At 46.0% G+C, this 20,378-nt stretch overlaps 1 protein-coding gene across 2 annotated transcripts in view; it reads right to left on the bottom strand.

Annotated features, from left to right (window-relative positions):
- Sh3kbp1 (SH3 domain containing kinase binding protein 1) overlaps positions 1 to 5,772 on the bottom strand; it is a 336,253-nt gene extending 330,481 nt beyond the window's left edge. For both annotated transcript variants that reach the window (XM_038316361.1, XM_038316363.1), the window contains exon 1: positions 5,632 to 5,772. In XM_038316361.1, coding sequence (XP_038172289.1) covers positions 5,632 to 5,635 — 4 coding nt within the window. In that variant the 5' untranslated portion in view covers positions 5,636 to 5,772. The remainder of the gene's footprint in view (positions 1 to 5,631) is intronic.
- Between the last annotated feature and the right edge of the window lie 14,606 nt (positions 5,773 to 20,378).

The raw sequence follows: 20,378 nt of genomic DNA, 5'->3' as shown, positions 1-20,378 counted from the left end.
AGGCAGGAAAGATGCAGTTAGGAACCAAGGCAATGCAAGAGCCCATAGAAGCTGGACAGGATGAGAAAAATCCTCCAGAAAGAAGGCAGCCCTTGCCACACTTTGATAGTGACCCTATAAAACTCATTTTGAACTTTGGACCTGCTGTATTAAACCGCTAGCCTTGTATTTATCTGTTATAGCAGCAACAGGAAACTCATACAGGACAACTACAAAGCATACAAGAATTGCATGCACTCCCCAGGGAAGGAGCTGTATGGGCCTAGACTCAGAAGACTGAACACACGGGGAAAGAGAAGGTCTGGAGTGGCTACCAAGCTTCAGGAGATTCTCTATGGCAGCGGTTCTCAACTGGCCATAAAACTATTTCATTGCTATTTAGAACTGTAATTTTGCTACTGTTATGAATTGAAATCTGAATGTGTAAACAAAATCGTAACGCAGATATGCAGGATAGCTTATATGTGACCCCAAGTAGTCATTGACCCACAGGTTGAGAATCACTGCTCTAAGGCATTTACCAGAGGGCCGGCACGTGGGGTCCATTCCAGAGATACTTAGGGCTCAACTAGAGATTGCAAGAGTAGTAGGGGAAACTGGGAGTAAGTAAATAGGGTGTCTCAGAAGCTAAGAAATGGGATTCCAGCCTTCGCAGACTCAAAAGTTAATTCAAGTCAATTCAAAGATCCTGAGGACTGTGTCTCTGTGTTTTGTGAACAGGAGGCAGACTGTTCATGAGTTACAGCAGCCATTAGGGCAGTGCCAGAGACAGTCATCCTCAAAGGTGCAGGCTCTATGCCTCAAGAACCAGCAGGGAAGAACAAAGATAAGACCAACCAATGCAAAATGGAACTATAAAGGAGGTGTCTGAGTCTGTTCTCCGTTGCTCTAACTGAATACCCTGGGATGGGCAATTTAGAGAGGTCGGTAAGTCTAAGCGCATGGCATTGGTGTTTGCCTGGCTCCAATTAAGGGCTGCTTTGTTGCTTCATACCATGGTGGAGGATATCAAAACAGGTTCCTTCCTGTTCCTATAAAGCCACTAATTCTATCATGGCTCACTCTCATTACCTCATCCAACGCTACTTGCCTCCCAAAAGCTTCAACTCCAAATATCATTAACATTTTGGGGGGATTAAGTTTTCAATACACAAATATAGGGGGACATAAGGTTTTTTAAAACTCTAAAGTTTAAAAACAAAGATAGAACCTTCAAGGAGGAAGAAAGGGATTAGTTATGAATGTCCAACGATCCAGGAGAAACAAGGAAAAGGTGTACTTAATACAAGTATGGGAGGAAGAATACTGCTGTTTCCCAGCAGCCCAGATGTGCACAGCCTAATGCCCAGAACATCTTGTTAGGAACAGGGTGCCTCAAGCACTCCAATGAGCCAGGAGCATCACTGAAAAGACAAGAAGCTTGTGCACTTGACCATGCAGCAGAACCAGATGGTTCAGCAGGTAAAGGGACTTGCTGAAAACTACGACCACCTAAACTCCATCCCTGGTAACCACAAGATGGAATGAGAGAACTGGTTCCCACGAGTTGTCCTCTAACCACCACGAGCACATCATGGTGCATGTGTATGTGTGCATGAAAAGCTAAAAATTAAAAAAGAACCTCCTGGAGGACTTATTCAAGGGCTGATTGCTGAACCCCACTGTCCAAGGTTCCTGATTTTGTAGGTCTGTTGAGATACGACTGAAGAATTTCTGTCGCTCAAGTGATCCCAAGGTACGGCCCTCTGCAAACCACTGTCAGTAGCTCTCCTCTACCACTGAAAGGGTTCTGGCATTTGCGGGGCTCTTTCTTTCTCACGCAGCACCTGATCTCTTTGTTCTCAGCAGCCTGCACTGGATCACTCCATGTATTTCCCCGGTATAGCTTTCCAGTTGCTCGTTTTTCTCAATATTGAACAAAAGCCCAAGACTAAAGCTAGCTGATATTAAAGTAGTAGTCGTGGGACATGTCCTTAAAATAAAAAAATATAAAAACAGAAGCCCTGCTCCCCACCCACCACCTCCAGTCAACTTTGAGGAGCAGAAAAGGGGATTCTACTACTGGGAATCTGGCTGGGCACGATGTCCCTCAGAGCAGCAGAAAAGGGGATTCTACTACTGGGAATCTGGCTGGGCACGATGTCCCTCAGAGCAGCAACATCAGGCACGGCCAGTCTGTAATCGGAACAGGACAAGACACAAACAAAGCCACCCCGTAATCATGTGTGAACACAGACAAAACATGAACTTTGTCCAAACTATAAATGTTAGCAGCCATCCCCCAGTCTTGCTAATGTGAGTATCTGCTACTTTTATACCAACCCCAGATTTTGCCTGGCTCCAATTTTTTCCCTCTTCTAGAGAACATTTGTTAAAATAGTCAATCCCAGAAGTAGCTCTGGCAGCCTCCAAGCCAGAACAATGTCTGGCTCCTTCAAATGCTCCCCGAACCACCTGACACAGACACAAAGCCCCTAAGTCCGCCTCTCTCACACCCCGTTGCTCAGAGGCCCCATGGTCCTCATGGTGTGCAAGAAGAAAACTCAGCTTGTTAGATCCCGGGTGTGTTCCCAGGGAGGGTGGGTGACTCACGATCTCCTCAAAGACATCATCCTCACCTGCTCTCCATCCTACACGAGATTCCTCTTCTCATCTTTCAGGACTCTCACTATAGCTTTTATTTACACACTGCCACATCCCTTGCACACACATCCTCCACTAAACTGAGAAGTTTAAGTGGGTCAGTCTAAATGTAATGCACACCTGTTTCCTGGCACAAAGCAGGAGATAAATGCATAATGAGATGGATGGATAGGTAGACAAATACTTATCACTGCGGGTAGCATACTTCAAGAAATTACAAGCATGAGCATTTTCAATAGATATGAGTAATGCAAAGGTAACTGGAGGAGTAGAATAGGAAACAACCAAGGTCTCTGCAACCAGCAATAGACTCTGAAAAACAAAGGGGAGAGCCCTTCCTTCCATATTTAACTCAAGACTTGTTTGTAGAAGGCATTGCATTGTATTGATTTTAGCTTTCATTCAGCATGGTCTACCACTGACACAGCATTGCCCCAAGCTGCCCAAACTTTGTTGTTACTCTGGAAATCCTTCAACCATAAGTCACTTGATTGGCTTGCAAACCCTTCACTACTCCCAGATTTGGGTCACAGTACTTGCACTGCTCTAATTATAAGAGGCTTTCCCTGTGTCTGGCACCATAGGTCCCTCCCAGGAAGTTCATAGTGTTTTGTAAGAGACCACTGCATAACTAGCCAACTTCATTTCAGGGTTTGGGATTTCATGACTTTCAGTTAGTGTTCAGATCATGGACTACATGATATGATTTGATTACGTTACTCATCAACAGAAAAATCATCAGGCAAAGCAAGATTATCAAAGTGGTAAATGAGCTAAATCTTCTGAAAACCAGAGAGATTTGGAGAAAGGGAGTGCATGTGTATGTGGTGTGGTGTGTGTGTGTGTGTGTGTGTGTGTGTGTGTGCGTGTGTGTGTTTTCTTGTGCCATCTCGCACAGAATCCTAGCACCACTAGATCTTTCTATTAGAAAACAAATAGAATCAACTATTAAATATCTGTACTTCATTGCAAACATACCACTAAGGACTCTTTAGAAAACAGCAGGTGATTTTTCCCCACAAACGACTACAAACACCTTAAATTCCACTTAGGCACATTGTAATGAATTAAACGGCATTCATTTTGCTCTTGGTGCCTCTGTGTATGAACTCCTGAAATAAATAATAATTGATTGCTGCATAATGGGTACAATTTCAAAATGATACTGGAAAGGGCTATAAATTGCAGAAGCACTCTCTCATTTTCTTAAGAGAGTCTAAAGAATGCAAACAGTTTAGATCTCGATGATAAACAGGTCTGCTGCTTCTTAAAGGAGACGCCATCCTCTTTCCATTGAGACCTACACAGCAAAGCCTACCCATGCAAACTGACAACTTCCTTTTGTATAGAACCCTTTCAGTAACCCACCCCAAATGAAAAACAACATTTTTTATCATGTTGGGAGAAAGCAGGGCATTCCAAAGTGACCTGTAAGGGTTTAAAGGCATTTACTTTGGCCATTGGACTCAATCATCTTAAGGCAAAGCAAAACAAGAGTATTAATTAAATGTCGTGTCTTCCATGGAGTAGGAGGGTTGGGTCCATCCACTCAATATCGATTTAGAGCCTAATCTGCACCAAACATCAAAGAAACCCATTGTGAGCAGCACCATACAACACAATGCCGTCCCAGTGGTGACCGAGCCCAGGTAGAGGAGACAAATAGTAAACACACTAGAATAGGTAATACTGCTGTGGGAAAAAATGTCGTATGAGAAAGGAATTCATTTAGACCTGGAGTGGTATGACATCAGAAAAGGGCACTGGGAAAAAAAGTGACATTTAAGTTGAGAGGCCACCAGATCACTACCACTTTGGAAAAGGGGAAGGCATTTTGGAAAACAATCACAAATGGGATTTGAACTTCACTGACCAACAACTTACTGGGTTGGACGTCTCCTTCAGTGCTTGTGTATGTATGAGCATCCTGAGACTCCTGCCTAACCTTTCTGGCTGGTGTACCAATATCCTATTACTTGAATACAGAAAAGTCTCACTTTATGACGATTTATTATAATGTGCAGCCTGCTATGCTTGGCCTAGAAACACCCAAAAATAAGCTGCTAGAGGCACAAAAAGCTGGCTGGCTATCAGCACGACTTAGGTAAACCAAACGTTTAATAGAGACCAGACAATCACAGGTCCTTTGCTCAATAAAGTGTTGGTTCCTTTGGGCAGTGTGGTGGGTCCCACACCGTCAGGTCTATAGTAAATGGGACCCAGAAGACCTAATGCTAGCTGCCTACATGGAAATTATGTTTTCTAGGTAAATCAAAAACTGGATCACCATTTCCAGTTCCCGGCCCTGCAGACTTAGAGGAGGACCTGGGAAGTAGCCTTTGAGGACCTCAGAGTGGAGAGAGGGCCAGACTGGGGGAAGACAGAGTGAGAGAGAGCTGGAAGCAGAAGCGGGGGTTGCAGGAAGAGCTCAGGACCCTGGGACAGCCAGCCCACCAGGCCCGGTACTGGGGCGTTTCCTAACCTCCCATCACCCCATCAGCCAGCAATAAGGGCAATCTAACCATCCCCCAAAGACCCCCGAGATTCTAGGTTCTTCTCAGCCTGGGCCAGACAGGCACCAAGAACCCCAAGAACCCTGCAGAGGGCCGGGACCCACCAAATCCAGGTACCCGCGTCCGTCCGCAGCGCAAGGGAGGGTGCGCTTGGGTAAGAAAAATGGCAAAGACAAAACTCTCCCCGCCCACCCGAAAAAGCCAACCACACCCCCTGCATCCCTCAACCCTAGCCGCCCCGGAGCCAGCCCCCGCGATTCTCGGCCCAGGCCCCCTCGGGTTCCTGTCCCTGCCGCGCGCGGGCTCCGCAGGGACACTAAAGCAAGTGAGAGTGAACCAGGGTGCGCAAGGAGAGGGAGGGCGCCCAGCGCGATGTCACTCTCCGGGCCCGGCTCCGGGGCGCCCTCCCCGGGTCCGCGGTCCCGGGATGGGCGCGCCGACCCTACACACAGGGTTGAGCAGCCCCAGCACTCACCCATTGGCGCCAAGTCGGGCCGAGCCGCCGAAGCAGCGTGAAAGTTGGCGGAACCGGGAGTGGGGTTCGGAGCGCCGAGGTCGCGGCGCGGGGATCGGGGACGCGGGCGTTGGGACGCGGGTGCAGCTGGGCCGGGTTCTTCCTCAGTAACGGTGGTGGAGGCTCAGTGCCGCCCGCTGCTGCCTCTGCTGCCGCTGCCGCTGCTACCCTGGGGCGACTCCTGCTGCTGCTGCTGCTGCATCGCGGCCCCGCTGCGCCCGGCTGCTCCGGGTTTCCTGCTCTCCGAGAGTGGAAATTGCGAAAAAGAAAAAAAAAAAATCACCGCCCTGCCCAGTGCAAGGCTGCCGGCTCAGAGCCTGCTCTCCCCTCCTCCTCGCCGCTGCGAGGCTCCGCAGCTCCGCCCGTTGGAGAGGCGCGGCCGCCAGGCGGGGGCGGGGCCGAGGGGCGGGGCCCGGGCAGCGTCTGGTCTGACTCCGGGGCGAGTCCGCTGGCGGCGGGGCTCAATGGCCCCCTTCACTGTCCGCTCTGCCCCTGTCCGAGTTCCGCCGCGGTCGCCCCCTATCCGCCAATACTCTGCTCACGCCCTGAGAAATGCCGCGAGACTCCTCGAGACCAGAGGAGATTTAGGGGGTCTTTGGGGGTGGGGGTCTCGGAGTTGAGGGGCACGTGAAAAAGGTGTGTCGGAAGGCGGAACCCCTGGGAAGGAGGGCTGGGGGAGGGGTAGCCCTCAGCAGGTGAAGAGCCAGACATTTGCTGGGTTATTAACAGGTGACAGCATTGGGAACAAGGCTGGTAGCACGGGGCTCTCAGAGAAAGGGGTCTTTAGCTGCAGCTTGGGAACACTGGCAGACCAGGTGCGAGTTTGGAGCGTGGGAGGTGGTGCGCTTGATGAAGAGCCCAAAGCGAGGAGCGCAGCGAGGCTGCTGGACAGGTGCGCCACTGGGCACCGCCTCTCACAGGATTGGACCCTCCTTACACCTGACCCAGTGTTGCCTGGACCAGGTATGGGGTTCTACTCCTTGGGAATTTTTCTAGGTCCGGAGACAAAGCTTGGCTCCTTTTTCCATAAGGCATCGTTGTGTCATATTGACCTCACACCTGGATGGCCAACAATTTAGTGGACGCTAAAATGGGAATAGACATTCACAGGAATTCCTGGACAATCACAAGCTCCTTTTTCGGGGTTCATTCCCCACCACACCTTTCAGTCATAAAGACTTGTCTGCAACCACATTAATTTACCAGCCTGTTATTTCCTTTCCACTTTCCACCATCTGGTGGTAGGAAGAGATAGTGAACTAAAGACAAGATAGACGGCAGAGAAAGTAAGAAAAGAGAAATTAGACCACTGGCCCCTGCAAACGGAGGCTGGGGACTAGGAAACCCAAAAGTTACAAATAAAGGCCGACCCCATGCCCAATGGAGAGCTGTCTTGCATACCCAATGAATAATAATGGGGCATCATGTGTCCATAGTTGTAGCCTAAGATTTCTATAGACATGTGTTCTGAGGGGGAAAAGAAAACCTCATCCATAAGGCTGAAGCTAAGAAGATCATGAGTTTGATGAATTCTGACTTAAGGGCTAACCTGGGACACATAACATGATCCTGGAGATGAGGAAGAGGAAGGGAAGAGTCAGCAGTATCCTTCTCTAGATACTGTCCATGTGTGTCACAGCAACCTAGACTAATCAAAAGACAGAAGACTCATCCACATAGCTGTCCTGTTCATTACATGCCTTGACAAATCCATCATCCAATCAAGACGATGAAACCTTATGATCTTGTAGTTGACAGGGTGAGACTCAGGGCCTGACTTACCTCACTATTACTAAAACACTCTCCCTAAACTTAACAAGAACTTCTCTGAGATCGGTCCCTTTCCAAAAGTGGCTCTCTTGGCCAAGACCCAGATCATTAGACCATCCTAATTCAAATCAGGTGCACACAGCATCTAGCAGAAACTGGCTGTGGAAGTGAAGGAGTGGGCTGGAGTTTCTGACTTCTCTTGCCTGTAGTGGGCACTTTTATATCATAGATAAACAATAGTGGCATCTGTTGGAAACGGTTAACTTTCTAGGTCTTCTCAAGGACACAGTGGTTTTACTCTTGGGTTGTTCTCTAGTCTACTTCCTGATAAAGAATTAGGAGAACAAGCCCATCCCCAGAAAAGAGGCTTTGGAGGACACTTTGAGACAAACATGCTTGGATCTGAAATGGGGGTGGGGGCAACCCCAATTTCAGAGTTAGCTTCTCAGTGAGCTCAAATAGCAAAAAGCACAGGCCCATTTTGCCAATATAATGTACACTGCAGTCTGTCTCAAAATGCTTTCTATTTGCGGTGCTGGGACTTGAACTCAGCAAGTAGGCGCATGCTGAACAACTGAACTGTGATCCAGCCTCACTTTTCTCTCTTGATCTGAAGACCTGCATCCTTATTCCCCAGTCTGAGTGTACTTCCTGCAATGACAAACTTGGCATTTCGTCACAAAAGAAAGACTGGTAGCAAGACTTAATTTTTAAACAAAGTTCTTGAGATGCGCCCTGACTGTAATGCCAACTGTCATTTCCAATCAAAACTTGAGAATTTTTTATCTTGAGTTTCTCTCAATTACAAGTGAACATTCCTTTTTCCAAGTTATTGTTCCATGCCTCTGAATCATTCCTATTGTCCTTTCATTTTCCCCTAAGAAGCTTTTGCTGACCAGCACAAGAGAAACGAACGTCAAGACTCCAGTCCAGCTGCTGCCATGAATACTAGTGTGATTCCGAGTCCTGCCTCCTTCCTACAAGTAGCTCCTTTAAACAGAAGAGCTAATGCCAGATTGCAAACATACTCCAAATTATGTTAATTCATTTCATGACTATTTCTAGAGAAATGCAATTGTATTTCATACCACATCTTTGTCCTGCTGAACTCCCATTGCTACCACAATAGATAATGGGTTTGGAAAACGCCAAGTGTCTGACTTGTCACATTAAAATGGCATCACATGATTAAAAAGGCACCACTGTGTAGCTCAGTGGTAGCAATTTTTGGGAGAAAAATTGAAGGTACTTGAGCCTTTGCTTCTCCAGCACTTACAACCTGTCATACTGGTTCTTTCCCTGTACTCGGGCTTGACATCTGTAATTTACATGTAATGAATGATACTTTGCTTTGATAACCTTTAATATCATCTTTACATTATTATAAATTGCATGCTGAGTGCTTTACAAAAGACGGTCATTATGTAGTACTTTTGGTAAGCTTTATGGAGAGCAAATCTCAGTGCTAGAAAGTAAAGACATGCTTAAGAGAAAAAAAAGTGTCCTAAAGGCCAAAGCTGGAACAGCTCAAACTACACATAAAATATATTGAGGCTCTGGAGAGACGGCTGCAGTCAAGAGTGTTGGCCACTTTTCCAGGGGATCTGAGTTCAGCTCCTAGCACCCAGGCCATGTGACTCACGATCACCTATAACTCCCAATTCCAGGGAATCTGATACCCACTGGCCTCCATGGGCACCAGCACGCACGTGGCACACACACACACACATACACTCGGGTCCCAGGCCATGTGACTCACGATCACCTGTAACTCCAGTTCCAGGGAATCTGATGCCCACTGGCCTCCATGGGCACCCGCATGCACGTGGCACACACACACACATACACTCGGGTACACACAAATATACATAATAAAAAGAATAAAATCCTTTAAAAATCAACTAGAGGAGATTAAGTCATCCTTACAGAGATATTCCAATTAGTAAATGAAAAAGAACTGAAGATGAAGGCAGTACCATTACAGTACCAGGACAGGCTGGTCATGACCGTTCATATCTGCGATCCCAGCACTCTAGAGAGACTTAGGCAGAAGGTTTGCCAGCCTCCGCTATCAATTGAGATCCTGACTCAAAAACAAAATGGGACTGGAGAGGGGTGGTTCGACAATTACAAGCTCTTACTCCTCTCTCAAAGGACCCAGTTCACTTCCCAGGATCCACATAGTGCTTCCAGTCACCTGTAACTAATTCCAGCTGGAGAGGCTCCAGTGCCATCTTCTGGCTAACTCTGGTTCCCGCATGCGAGCAGTGCACAGGTTCACATGCATGTACATAAATAAAAGACACAACAAAAGAAGGCTGCAGTAGTAGTGTAAGCACAAGCTAACATCCCCAAATTACTGGGTGAAAGTTTAAGTAGAAGAAGGGCATTTGCATAGCCTCAAAGTAGTTGCCCCTTCATAAATGTCTTCATGCTCACAACATGGGAAACCAGTAACCTCAAGTGAGGAATGCCAGAAAATAGCCCGTTAGTGAGCAAGGTCTGGTGGCTATGAATTTAAGACTGTCTTTTCCATTCTTCCTTCACATCCTGTGCATGCTGGGCTAAAGGCAATGCATGTCAAGGTCAAAAGCCATAGAATAAACATTTTACTGTATTGTATTGAGCAGGCTTGAGACCAATCTTGGAAGAAGCCACTTTTGCTTTCTCATTGACTGAATCCTTTCCAACCAATTCCAGAGAACAGGGTTTATCTGATCTGCAGAGGGGTAGAAACTATCAAATGAGAGCAGATCTTTCAAGGCATGGCTAAATCACGATTTCCTTCCAGAAGTTTCCCTAGCAAAGGAAACAGAAAGGAAGCAGCGAAAAGATGACATATGCTCTTTCACACACCTATGCTGAAACTTCAGTGGAGACCTCCAATTGCCAAGCACCATGCCCCCGTGTCTGCGTTTGGTGCGCTGGCACCCAGTTCACGAGATTCGGGCAAGGGGCTGGAGGTTAAAATACACAGACACACACAGACAGACAGCAACACGGGTCATCCTTGAATTCCCCAACAATGCCCCCTTTATTGTGTTCAGGGGCAGATTATATAGAGATAGCCATGCCCCAGCCAAACCCACCAGAAACCACTCTGCTATCAGAACTCCTGAAGGTCTCGTGCTCAGAGCAGCTGTAGGCACTCAGATCAGGGGATTACAAGAAATTCAGGATCTGGGGTCTCACTGCTCCCAACACACCTATCAAACCACAGCAAGTGTTCTTGTTTTCAATTTAAAGAACAGAGGCCAGTGAGAGGCTTTACTAGGTAAGAGCCAGCAAGCCTAATGGCCTGTGTTTGACCCCCAGGCCCCACATGGTGGAAGGAGAGAACCCAGCTCCCCAGAGTTTTCCTCTGTCCTATCTGTGTGTTGTCGCACATGTGTATGCCTAGCTGAGTAATCCACTTCAAAGGCAAGTAGTCATAGCAAATTTTATCGAGAATGGACAAAAGAAAGGGCTGGGGATCTTGTCTACTTCCAATATCCAGGAGGATAACTATATGTTGTTTCTTTGGATTCACCTTCTTATTTAGCTTCTCTAGGATCACGAATTATAGGCTCGATGTCCTTTATGGCTAGAAGCCAATTATGAGTGAGTACATCCCATGTTCATCTTTTTACCTCACTGGGTTACCTCACTCAGGATGGTGTTTTCTATTTCCATCCATTTGCATGCAAAATTCAAGATGTCATTGTTTTTTACCGCTGAGTAGTACTCTAATATGTATATATTTCACACTTTCTTCATCCATTCTTCCACTGAAGGGCATCTAGGTTGTTTCCAGGTTCTGGCTATTACAAATAATGCTGCTATAAACATAGTTGAACAAATGCTTTTGTAATATGATTGGGCATCTCTTGGGTAAATTCCCAAAAGTGGGATTGCTGGGACAGAACTAACGGGAGATCACCAAGTCCAGTTGGAATGGGACTGATGGAACAGGCGACCAAACCAGACTCTCTGAATGTGGCTGACGGTGGAGGAGGACTGAGAAACCAAGGACAACGGCAATGGGCTTGGACTCTACAACATGGACGGGCTCACTGTGAGCCTTGTCAGTTTGGTTGCTCACCTTCCTGGACTTAGGGGGAGCTGGGAGGACCTTGGACTTAACATAGTGAAGGGAACCCTGATGGCTCTTTGGCCTGGAGAGGGAGGGAGTGGGGGTATGGGTGGAAGGGAGGGGAGGGAAGGGGGAGGAGGAGGGGAGGAGATAGAAATTTTTAATAAAAAAACGAGAAAAAATAATATTAATATAATAAAAAAAAGAAAGGGCTGGGAGACAGCTCAGACAGTAGTGCGCTTGGTATGCAAGCGTGAAGACCTGTGTTCAATTCCCCGAACCCACATCAAAAGCCATGCACAGTGATGCATACTTGCAATCCCGGCGCTGGCCGAGCAGACATAAGCATATCCCTGGGGCTCACTGGCCAGCAAGTCTTGCTTAATCAGCAAGCACTGCAGCTGAGTGAGAAATCCTGTCTCAAGAAACAACGTGGACGCGTCCTGAGGATCAACAGCCAAGATTTGGCCCTTCGGCCTCCACGTGTAGGCTCATACTTGTGCATGAGCACCGTCAAACACACGCACATGCACAAATAAAAAGTGAAACGCAAAAAGAGGCCAAGTAGAGAGGATAACTTGTGAAGAACATTTTGTCATCCTTTTTCTTCAGCACTGCATTGTTTACGCAAAATGGGAGGGCAGTCCTAAGAGACTAACAAGGAGTGTGGCTTCCATAGCTTTCGACTCATGCCCCTGCCGGTGCTAAGAAATTATAAGGAAGAATAGTAATTTCACAATGAAGATGCAAATCAAAGCACAACCATAAATTCCCGAATCACCACACATTATGGTCCTCTGTGAGAAAGGGAGATGTTCAACGTGGGAACATGGGGATAAACATACAGATGGGATTTATTTTTCAACAGGGCCTCACTATGTAGTCCTGGATCATGTAGAACTCATTATGTAGATCAAGCCAGCCTTGATCTCACAGAGATCCACCTGCCTCTGCCTCCCTGTGTAAGATGCAGTGGTTCTCAAACTTCCTAAACCTTCCTAATGCTATGACTTTAGCATAGTTCCTCATGGTGTGGTGACCCCCCCCCAACCATAAAATCATTTCATTGCTACTTCATAATGGTGATTTTGCTACTGTTACCAATTGTGATGTAAATATCTGTAGTTTTTAATGGTCTTAGGAAGCCCCAGTGAAAGGGTCTCAACCCACAGGTTGAGAACCACTGGATTAAAGGTTTGTGCCACAAGACCCAGGTAGCAGGCCAGTTACTTTAGGCTGGCACTGCTAAGCTGACAAGAAGGAGCTTTGGATCTTAACAATCAGTAATGAAGATTGAAGGATAGGAATTGACCTGCACGAATGCTTTCTCCCCCCCCCCCCCACTTGAACTTTAGCAGTTAAATTTGGGGATCCCATCACAGGCCAGGTTACATTGGAGCTGGGTCTCTAGGCTGTGCAGTGCTTCACCAGACAGAGGGAAGAAAGAATGCCGATAGCCTGGCCAGCAGATTGCCTTCTGCAGAACGGGGAAGAGTGCAGTCAGACGTCAGGCCTAAGTGATCTCTGTGGCAGTGGAGTGTGAACAAGACTCTGAAGGAAACTGGCAGCAGCAGAGGTCTCCAAGCACCTATTTGGCACCTGTGGACTGTGTTTCGTGGAGCAGGTACAGGACCAGAGGAGGGGAGCCTTGGGAAAGTGACAGGGCAGCAAGAGGCCAGAGAAATTAAAGACCAGCATTGTGATGGCGTTTCACTGAGCAAGAGAGGTGATCGTTTGAAGGCTTTTCTTTTGAGACAGGATCTCACAATCACATGAAGCCCAGGCTGGCTTGAAACTCACTGTGCAGACCAGGCTGTCCTCCAACTCACAGAAATCTACCTGTCTCTGCCACTTGAGTGCTGGGATCAAAGGGGAGCACCACCACTTCCAGGCCTTAAAGAGCCATTTTTGAGTTACATCTGACACATCTCATGCATATTCTGTTAATTCAAGGAGCCAAGGTGGAGGATTCTGTTTCAAGACTTCTTTATTTTATTTTATGTGTATGAATATTTTGCCTATGTGTATGTATGTGCACGGCGTACATGATGCTCATTGTCTGTGGAGGCCAGAAGAAGGCTCTGGACCCCCCAAAATTGGAGTAAAAGGCTGTTGTGAGCTACCATTTTATTTGGGTGCTGGGAATGAAACCTGGGTCCTCTGGAAGACTAACCACTGAGCCAACTCTCTAACCCCAAGATAGAGGATTCGGAAAACATCTTGTTCTCTAGCTTGGAATCTGGGTGGATGGGTTGCTCAATGAAGTGGAGACCAAAGTTTCTGTTAGGCGGGGATGTGGGGGGGGGGTAATTAATTCATATTTGAATCTTGTTAAAAGAGAATTAAATGTTGGTTCATACTATAATGCAGGTGACCCTGGAAAATAGGATGGTAGCCAGCAGAAGCCAGTCACAAAAAGGCATTCATTCTGTGATCCGTCTCTGAAAAGACCACAACAGGCAGATGCATAGAGAAAGTAGGTTAGTAATCCCTACTGGCTGCTGGAGTTAGAGAGAGTGGGCTAGTGGGCACAGGCTTTTGTTTTGGAGTGACAAAATTTTCTAAAGTTAACTGTGTGGATGGCTGCACAACTGCGAAAATACTAAAGTGGGTGAATTGTACACTTTAAATAGATGATTTGTGCAACGTGTGAATTCTAGCTCAGAAGCAGGAATATATGCAATAGTCATTATAAATGTCAGTGTGGGAATCATGGAAAAGTTCTGGAGCTGGATTGTAGTCATGATTATAGTGCTCTTAATGCCACTGACCTGTAAATTACACTTAAAGGTGGCAAGAGGGTGGACAGATGACTCAGAAGTTTCCAGCCTGTATGTAACTCCAGTTCCAGAGGCATCTAGCGCCCCCTTCTGGCTTCTGTAGGCATGCAAAGCATTCATACACATAAAATAAAACTTTAGAAATTTTAATTAAACATTCTATAATCTCACTATTACCAAATATTTGCAGAGATAATTGATCATCACTGTTAATTACATAAAATATTCCTCCAGAAATTAAACATGTGGTACATATACATACATTCAGACAAAACACCTATACACTTAAAATAAAATTAAAATGGTTAAAAGGGCCTGGTGTTGGTAGCACACACCTTTAATCCCAGCATTCAGAAGTGGATTCACAGAGGCAAGTAGATCTCTGCGAATTCCAGGCCAGCCTGGTCTACATAGTGAGTCCCAGGACAGTAAGGGCTACATAAAAAAACCCTGCCTCAAAAAAAAAAACCCTCCAAACAACAGCAAACCAAGCAAAAAAGGCTAAAAGGATAAATTGTATGTGTCTTTTACCACCAGGAAAAAATTGTGATTGATGAATAATGATGCCAGGCAGGGCAGTTTTCCCTGTGCTTTGTCTCCTCTACTAACACCTTCGTGCTGCTTCCCAGCAGGAAGTCACTACTGCAATAACTGCTCCCCCACTGCCCTCAATGCCACCACCTTAGGGTGCTGAGAATCCAAGCCCAGTGGTCACAGCCATCTTCCAGGTTATGAAGCTCCCAGTACAGGGAGCCAAACTCAAGATTTGTCCTCCAGCCCCAGAGGCCATGGGAGTTAATTGAAAACTCTCGGAACCAGGCACTTACCTAATAAGATATGGCACAACCCTTATGTAGCACGAGTTCTTATTAAATAGAGTCGGTTAAATCAAGTTCACCTCATCAAAAATAACTACAGACTGGCCGCAGGCAAAAGTGGAATCAGTGAAGTCTGTCCTCTTGTTTTGTTTGCCAGCCCCGAGCTTGGACTTCTATTTCCCTACTAATGGTTTTTTGGTTTGGCTGGTCTGGGTTTGGAGGTTGTTGTTATTTGTTTTGTTTCTGCCACAGGGGAACAGCAGGCGTGGTGTCCAGCAGCAACATGTGGGAACTGACTAGCAGCGTGCACTGTAGATCCTATCCCAATTCTGTCAATTGGAAACACACTGGCCCATGTTTTAACCAACTGTCTGTGGGATTCTGATGCAGCTATCATAGAAAAACTTTTGCTATCCTTCCACTCCTCAGACCCAAGATGAACAACTGGGGCATCTGGTAATCTGGTTGGTGCTAAGCAATGAAAATGAGTGTTAAGGGGTCAGCGAGATGGATTAGTGGGTAAAGGTACTTGCCACCAAGGCTGATGGCTGGAGTTCAATCCTGAGACCCACAAGATGGAAGGAGAGAGCTGACTCTCTCACTTGCACTATGACCTCTACTTGCACACACACACACACACACACACACACACACACGCAAACATGCACACATATAAATAAATAATTGATTTTTATTTTGGTTTTTCGAGACAAGGTTTCTCTGAAGCTTTGAAGCCTGTCCTGGAACTCACTCTGTAGACCAGGCTGGCTTTGAACTCAGAGATCCACCTGTGTCTGCCTCCTGAGTGCTGGGATTAAAGGAGTGTACCACCACTGCCCAGCGAATTTTAATTTTTTTAAAAGAAAAGTAACACACACCCTGACCTACCAAAACTGATTTTATGTCTTATGCAAGATATTTATATCATCATCATAACAGAAGTAATACTTAGTAAGGCCTTTAAAACTAATATATTAGAGACATATTGTATAAGATCAGAAATATGAGACTGAAGAAATAGTTCAGTATATAAGAGCACTTGCAGACCTGGCTTCAGTTCCCAGAGCCTACAAGATGGCCTGTGTAATTCTAGTTCTAGGGGATCCAGAGCCACCTTTTCGCCTCTCTAGGCACTACACACACACACACAATGCTCTTTCATAAGTGCAGGCAAGACATTCATACATATAAAATAAAGCTTTAGAAATTTTAATCAAATCTTCTATAATCTATCACCAATTTTTGCAGAGATAATTGATTATCACTGTTACTGTCAGGTCCCAAAGAAAGCCAGGACAAGTCTCATTCAGTACCTGTGGCTCCTCCCAGCACTCCTCACTCCTACCCTTCCCTAAACCTCTCCCTCCCAGGGTGGGCTTCTGCTTCTCTTCCCCCAGCCTGATCCCTATATAACTCAGCCATTTTTGGCTATTCCACCTCTCTTGGTATCCCATGTGCTCTCTTGGCCTCTTGGTTCCTGGTTCCTCTCTTGGCATCTTGGTCCTGTAACAGGCTTCAGACCTTAGTCGGCCCCCAGACCTTAGCAAAAGTGACTCCATGAAAGAAGTGCCATTCAGGCTATAAAACAAAGGCCTAATCCACCAAAGTCCATAAAGTTCTGGGGAAGTCTCAAAATGTTCTATTGTTGTTTTGTTTTGCATTTTTTTTTGGCTTTTGTAATTCTGCTTCTGGCTATCAGTTCTTGTTGACTAAAGTATGTCAACCCTGAACATGGTTTTTGTGCTTAAAAGCCCACCCTGAGAAATCTTGGTGCTATTCTGGACTCCTGAACACACAATGTAGTCACCAGCCAGCTAATAGAGATGGTCTATTGGCTTAAAGCCATGTCCAAGGAGTCTTTGTTGGTGAATACCCCACAACAGTCCACAGCTCCTCTCCCTGCCTCCACCCCACTGCCATGGCCCTATTCAGTCTGGACCCTTCCAGATGCCTCTAGCTGCCCCCCGCCCCCCGTTATCTACAACAAAACCCCTCTCCTCAACCATACCTAGAAGCGATCATGTCCTTGTTTTTCATTCACTGAGACCATAAAATATCCCTCCAGAAAGTACTTTACCTGTTACCATTATAATTTTTCATCTGTAACTCCTTCTTACTGCTCTGGTGATGAAAATGAGATCCTTGGGGAATGGGGCACTCTTTTCCTTGAAAGAGTCTCAAATTACCTATATTCGTCGTGTTACCCAAACACTTCACATCGGCGTGTCCTTGTTGTGCCCAAATACTGAAGAGAAAGCAATCTAAGAGAGGAAAAATGATCGACTCCGATTCACAGTTTGAGGGAAAGGGCCGTCCTGATGAGGGCATGGCAGCAGGAGCAGGGGGCAGCTGCTCACTCTGCGTCCACAGTCAGGAAGCAGGGGCGAGGGAATGCTCATGCTCAGGATTCTTGGTTTTTATTCTGTCTGGAATCCCAGCCCATGGATGGAATTACCCACATTTGGGGAGGTTCTTCACCCCGAGGTTTCATCTTTGAATCATACTCACAGACTTGCCCAGAGCTGTCTAAATCCAGTCAAACTGACAGTGAAGATTAACCTTTTCTTTTTCATATGAATTAGATTGGGAAAAGAGAAACCCTATCAGGAATAGATTTTTTGAGAATGTATTTCATAACCTTACTCTAAGAAGTCACTCAAATTTCTGACTTTCAGACACTTAAGCTATTATCTGATACTCTTAAATGAGATATGAGGCCCTTTTTGAGGAGTCCGCCCTTGGTCATATCCACTCTGAGCTGACCTAAGTAGGAAAGGTTTTTGCAACAGGGCCCCCGCTAAGGAGCTGAAACTGGCCTCAAACTCACAATTCTCCTGCCTCAGCCACCCAAGTGCTGAGATTATACCACTCCTTGTTAATGACGCTTAATCAAAGGTTCTTTTTCCTTGTGTCCAGCTTGACTATGATCATCTAGTCCTCTGCTACCCAGAAAACATCATGAGCAAGATGTCCTTGTTTTGTTTTGTTTTGTTTGTTCATTTTTGAGGCAGAGTCACTGTAGCGCCTGTACTAGGCACCGCCTGCACTATGGGAAGGTTCGCTAGTCGGGCAAGGGGCTGGAGATTGAAACACACAGAGACACAGACAGAGACACCGGTCATCCTTGAAACAAGAACACCAAGAATGCAGCCTTTACTGTGTTGCAGAGTAGCTTCACACAGGGTTCCTTAACTGATAGCCACGCCCCAGCTCCTGGGATTTTCAACTGTAAACACACCAGAAACCACTTCCCTGCCATCAGGAACTGCTGAGGGTCTCGTGCTGAGAACAGCTGCAAGCACAGGAAAACAAGCTGTTCACTCTGGCAGGCAAAGGGTTACAGAAAATTGACGGTGAGGGTCTGCAGCCCCCAACAATACACCACCACTCTGGGCTACGACAAATGAAATGAAAATTTGGCTTATTCAGATTTAAGTGTCAGGAGCTGGAAGGCTGGCCCCATTAGATAAAGTGTAAGAACAAAGACTTGAGTTTAGGTTCTCCCACACCCACATAAAAGTGCACAGCAGCAACGAAAGTTTGTAACCCCAGTGCTGGGGGGTGGGTGGGTGGTATGGGAGAGAGATGAGTAGATTTTTGGAGTTCATTGGCCAGTCAGTCTAGTCAAATGGGTGAGCTCCAGTGTCACTGAGAGACCCTGTCTCAAAAGTTCTGAAATAAAAATTTTTTAAATAATAAAATAATGTTTTAAAAGGTAGTGATTAAGGGGCTGGAGAGATGGCTCAGAGGTTAAGAGCACAGGCTGCTCTCCCAGAGGTCCTGAGTTCAATTCCTAGCAACCACATGGTGGCTCACAACCATCTGTACTGAGATCTGGCGCTCTCCTCTGGCGTGCAGGCATACATCGAGGCAGAATGTTGTAAACATAATAAATAAATAAATCTTTAAAAAAAGGTAGTGATTAAATAAGACATCTACGTAGCTAACCTCCACACATGCACATACATGCACACACACAAACACATATACACACAAAGAAGAAGTAGTTATTTTTTTTGAGACAGGGTTTCTCTGTGTATCTCTAGTTGTCCTGGAACTCACTATGTAGACCAGGCTGGCCCCAAACTCACAGAGAGCCACCTGCCTCTGCCTCCTGAGTGCTGGGATTAAAGAAATGCACCACTATACCTGACTCAATAGATTTTTAAAAATCATTTTAAAGTGTAGCAGCTTTATATGTCCTTCAGTATTTCATCACCATTGGCAACACAGATAATCTGTCATATAAGTATCAGATCTCTCCTGGCCCCAAATATAGAAGAGCAAGATTCTACACAACAAAAACCTACAGCGCTATACCACTGGAACAGGGGCATGGCGTTAGAGGCACTGTTCCTGTGTCTCTGGGCAGCAAAGATGATGAGTTTGTTAATCACCGTCACTGATGGGCAAGAAGGGTCTGTGATACTCCCTCATCCTCTTCTGCTAACCTCTAACGTCAGTGTAAGTCAAGTGTTATTATTCCCATTTTAGCAACTGAGTTCAAAGAAGCTAAATGTCAGGCTCCATCAGTGTCCTTTCCCAGAAGAGAGCAGTTCAGCGGACAGAAAGTCAGAAAGGCAATTGTGTCTGATTGGATTAGAAATGATGGAATTGTCTGAAATCTACGCGGCCTATTTGTTTTGTCATGGCTGAGAGTTCCTATTTAATGGTCTTAACACAGAATATTGGTGCATCCTCACAAGTATTTTGCTTGGCATGAGATCTGAATGCTTTGGTGAACTGGATGTGCATCACATGCTCATAGCATGACACTTGGTGGCAAGACACTGCTTGCATACGTACCTATCTCCAGCACTCACATTGTCTTTTAACCTAGCAAAGACAACCACTACTAAGTTACCCGGCCATATTTGCAGCCAAGTTGTCCCAGAAACATTTTTTTTCCTCTGTCTCTGTCTCTCTTTCTAGTGTGTGTGTGTGTGTGTGTGTGTGTGTGCCTGTTCTTGTGAGTGCACGCACAAACATGCCTATGAAACTCAGAGGATCAGCCCTTTCCTTTCTACCTTGAGACAGGGTGTCATCACAGCTGTGCTAGTCAGGAGAGCTGCCCCATGAGCATCATGAGATGTTCCTGACCTCATCTCCCAACTCCCTTTGAGACAGTGTTGGAACTGCAGATGTTTGTACTACTACATCTGTCTTTTAAAAGCTGAATTAAACTTTTAAGAGTTGCATATGTGCCTCAGTCTTTCATAGCCATAAACCATAGCCCTTTCCTGGCCACCCAAATAAATCAATGAAAAG

The sequence above is a fragment of the Arvicola amphibius genome, chromosome X, assembly GCF_903992535.2.
Source record: "Arvicola amphibius chromosome X, mArvAmp1.2, whole genome shotgun sequence".
Lineage (NCBI taxonomy): Eukaryota > Metazoa > Chordata > Mammalia > Rodentia > Cricetidae > Arvicola > Arvicola amphibius.
Note: the sequence above shows the minus strand (reverse complement) of the source record. Positions and strands in the feature narration are given on the sequence as shown.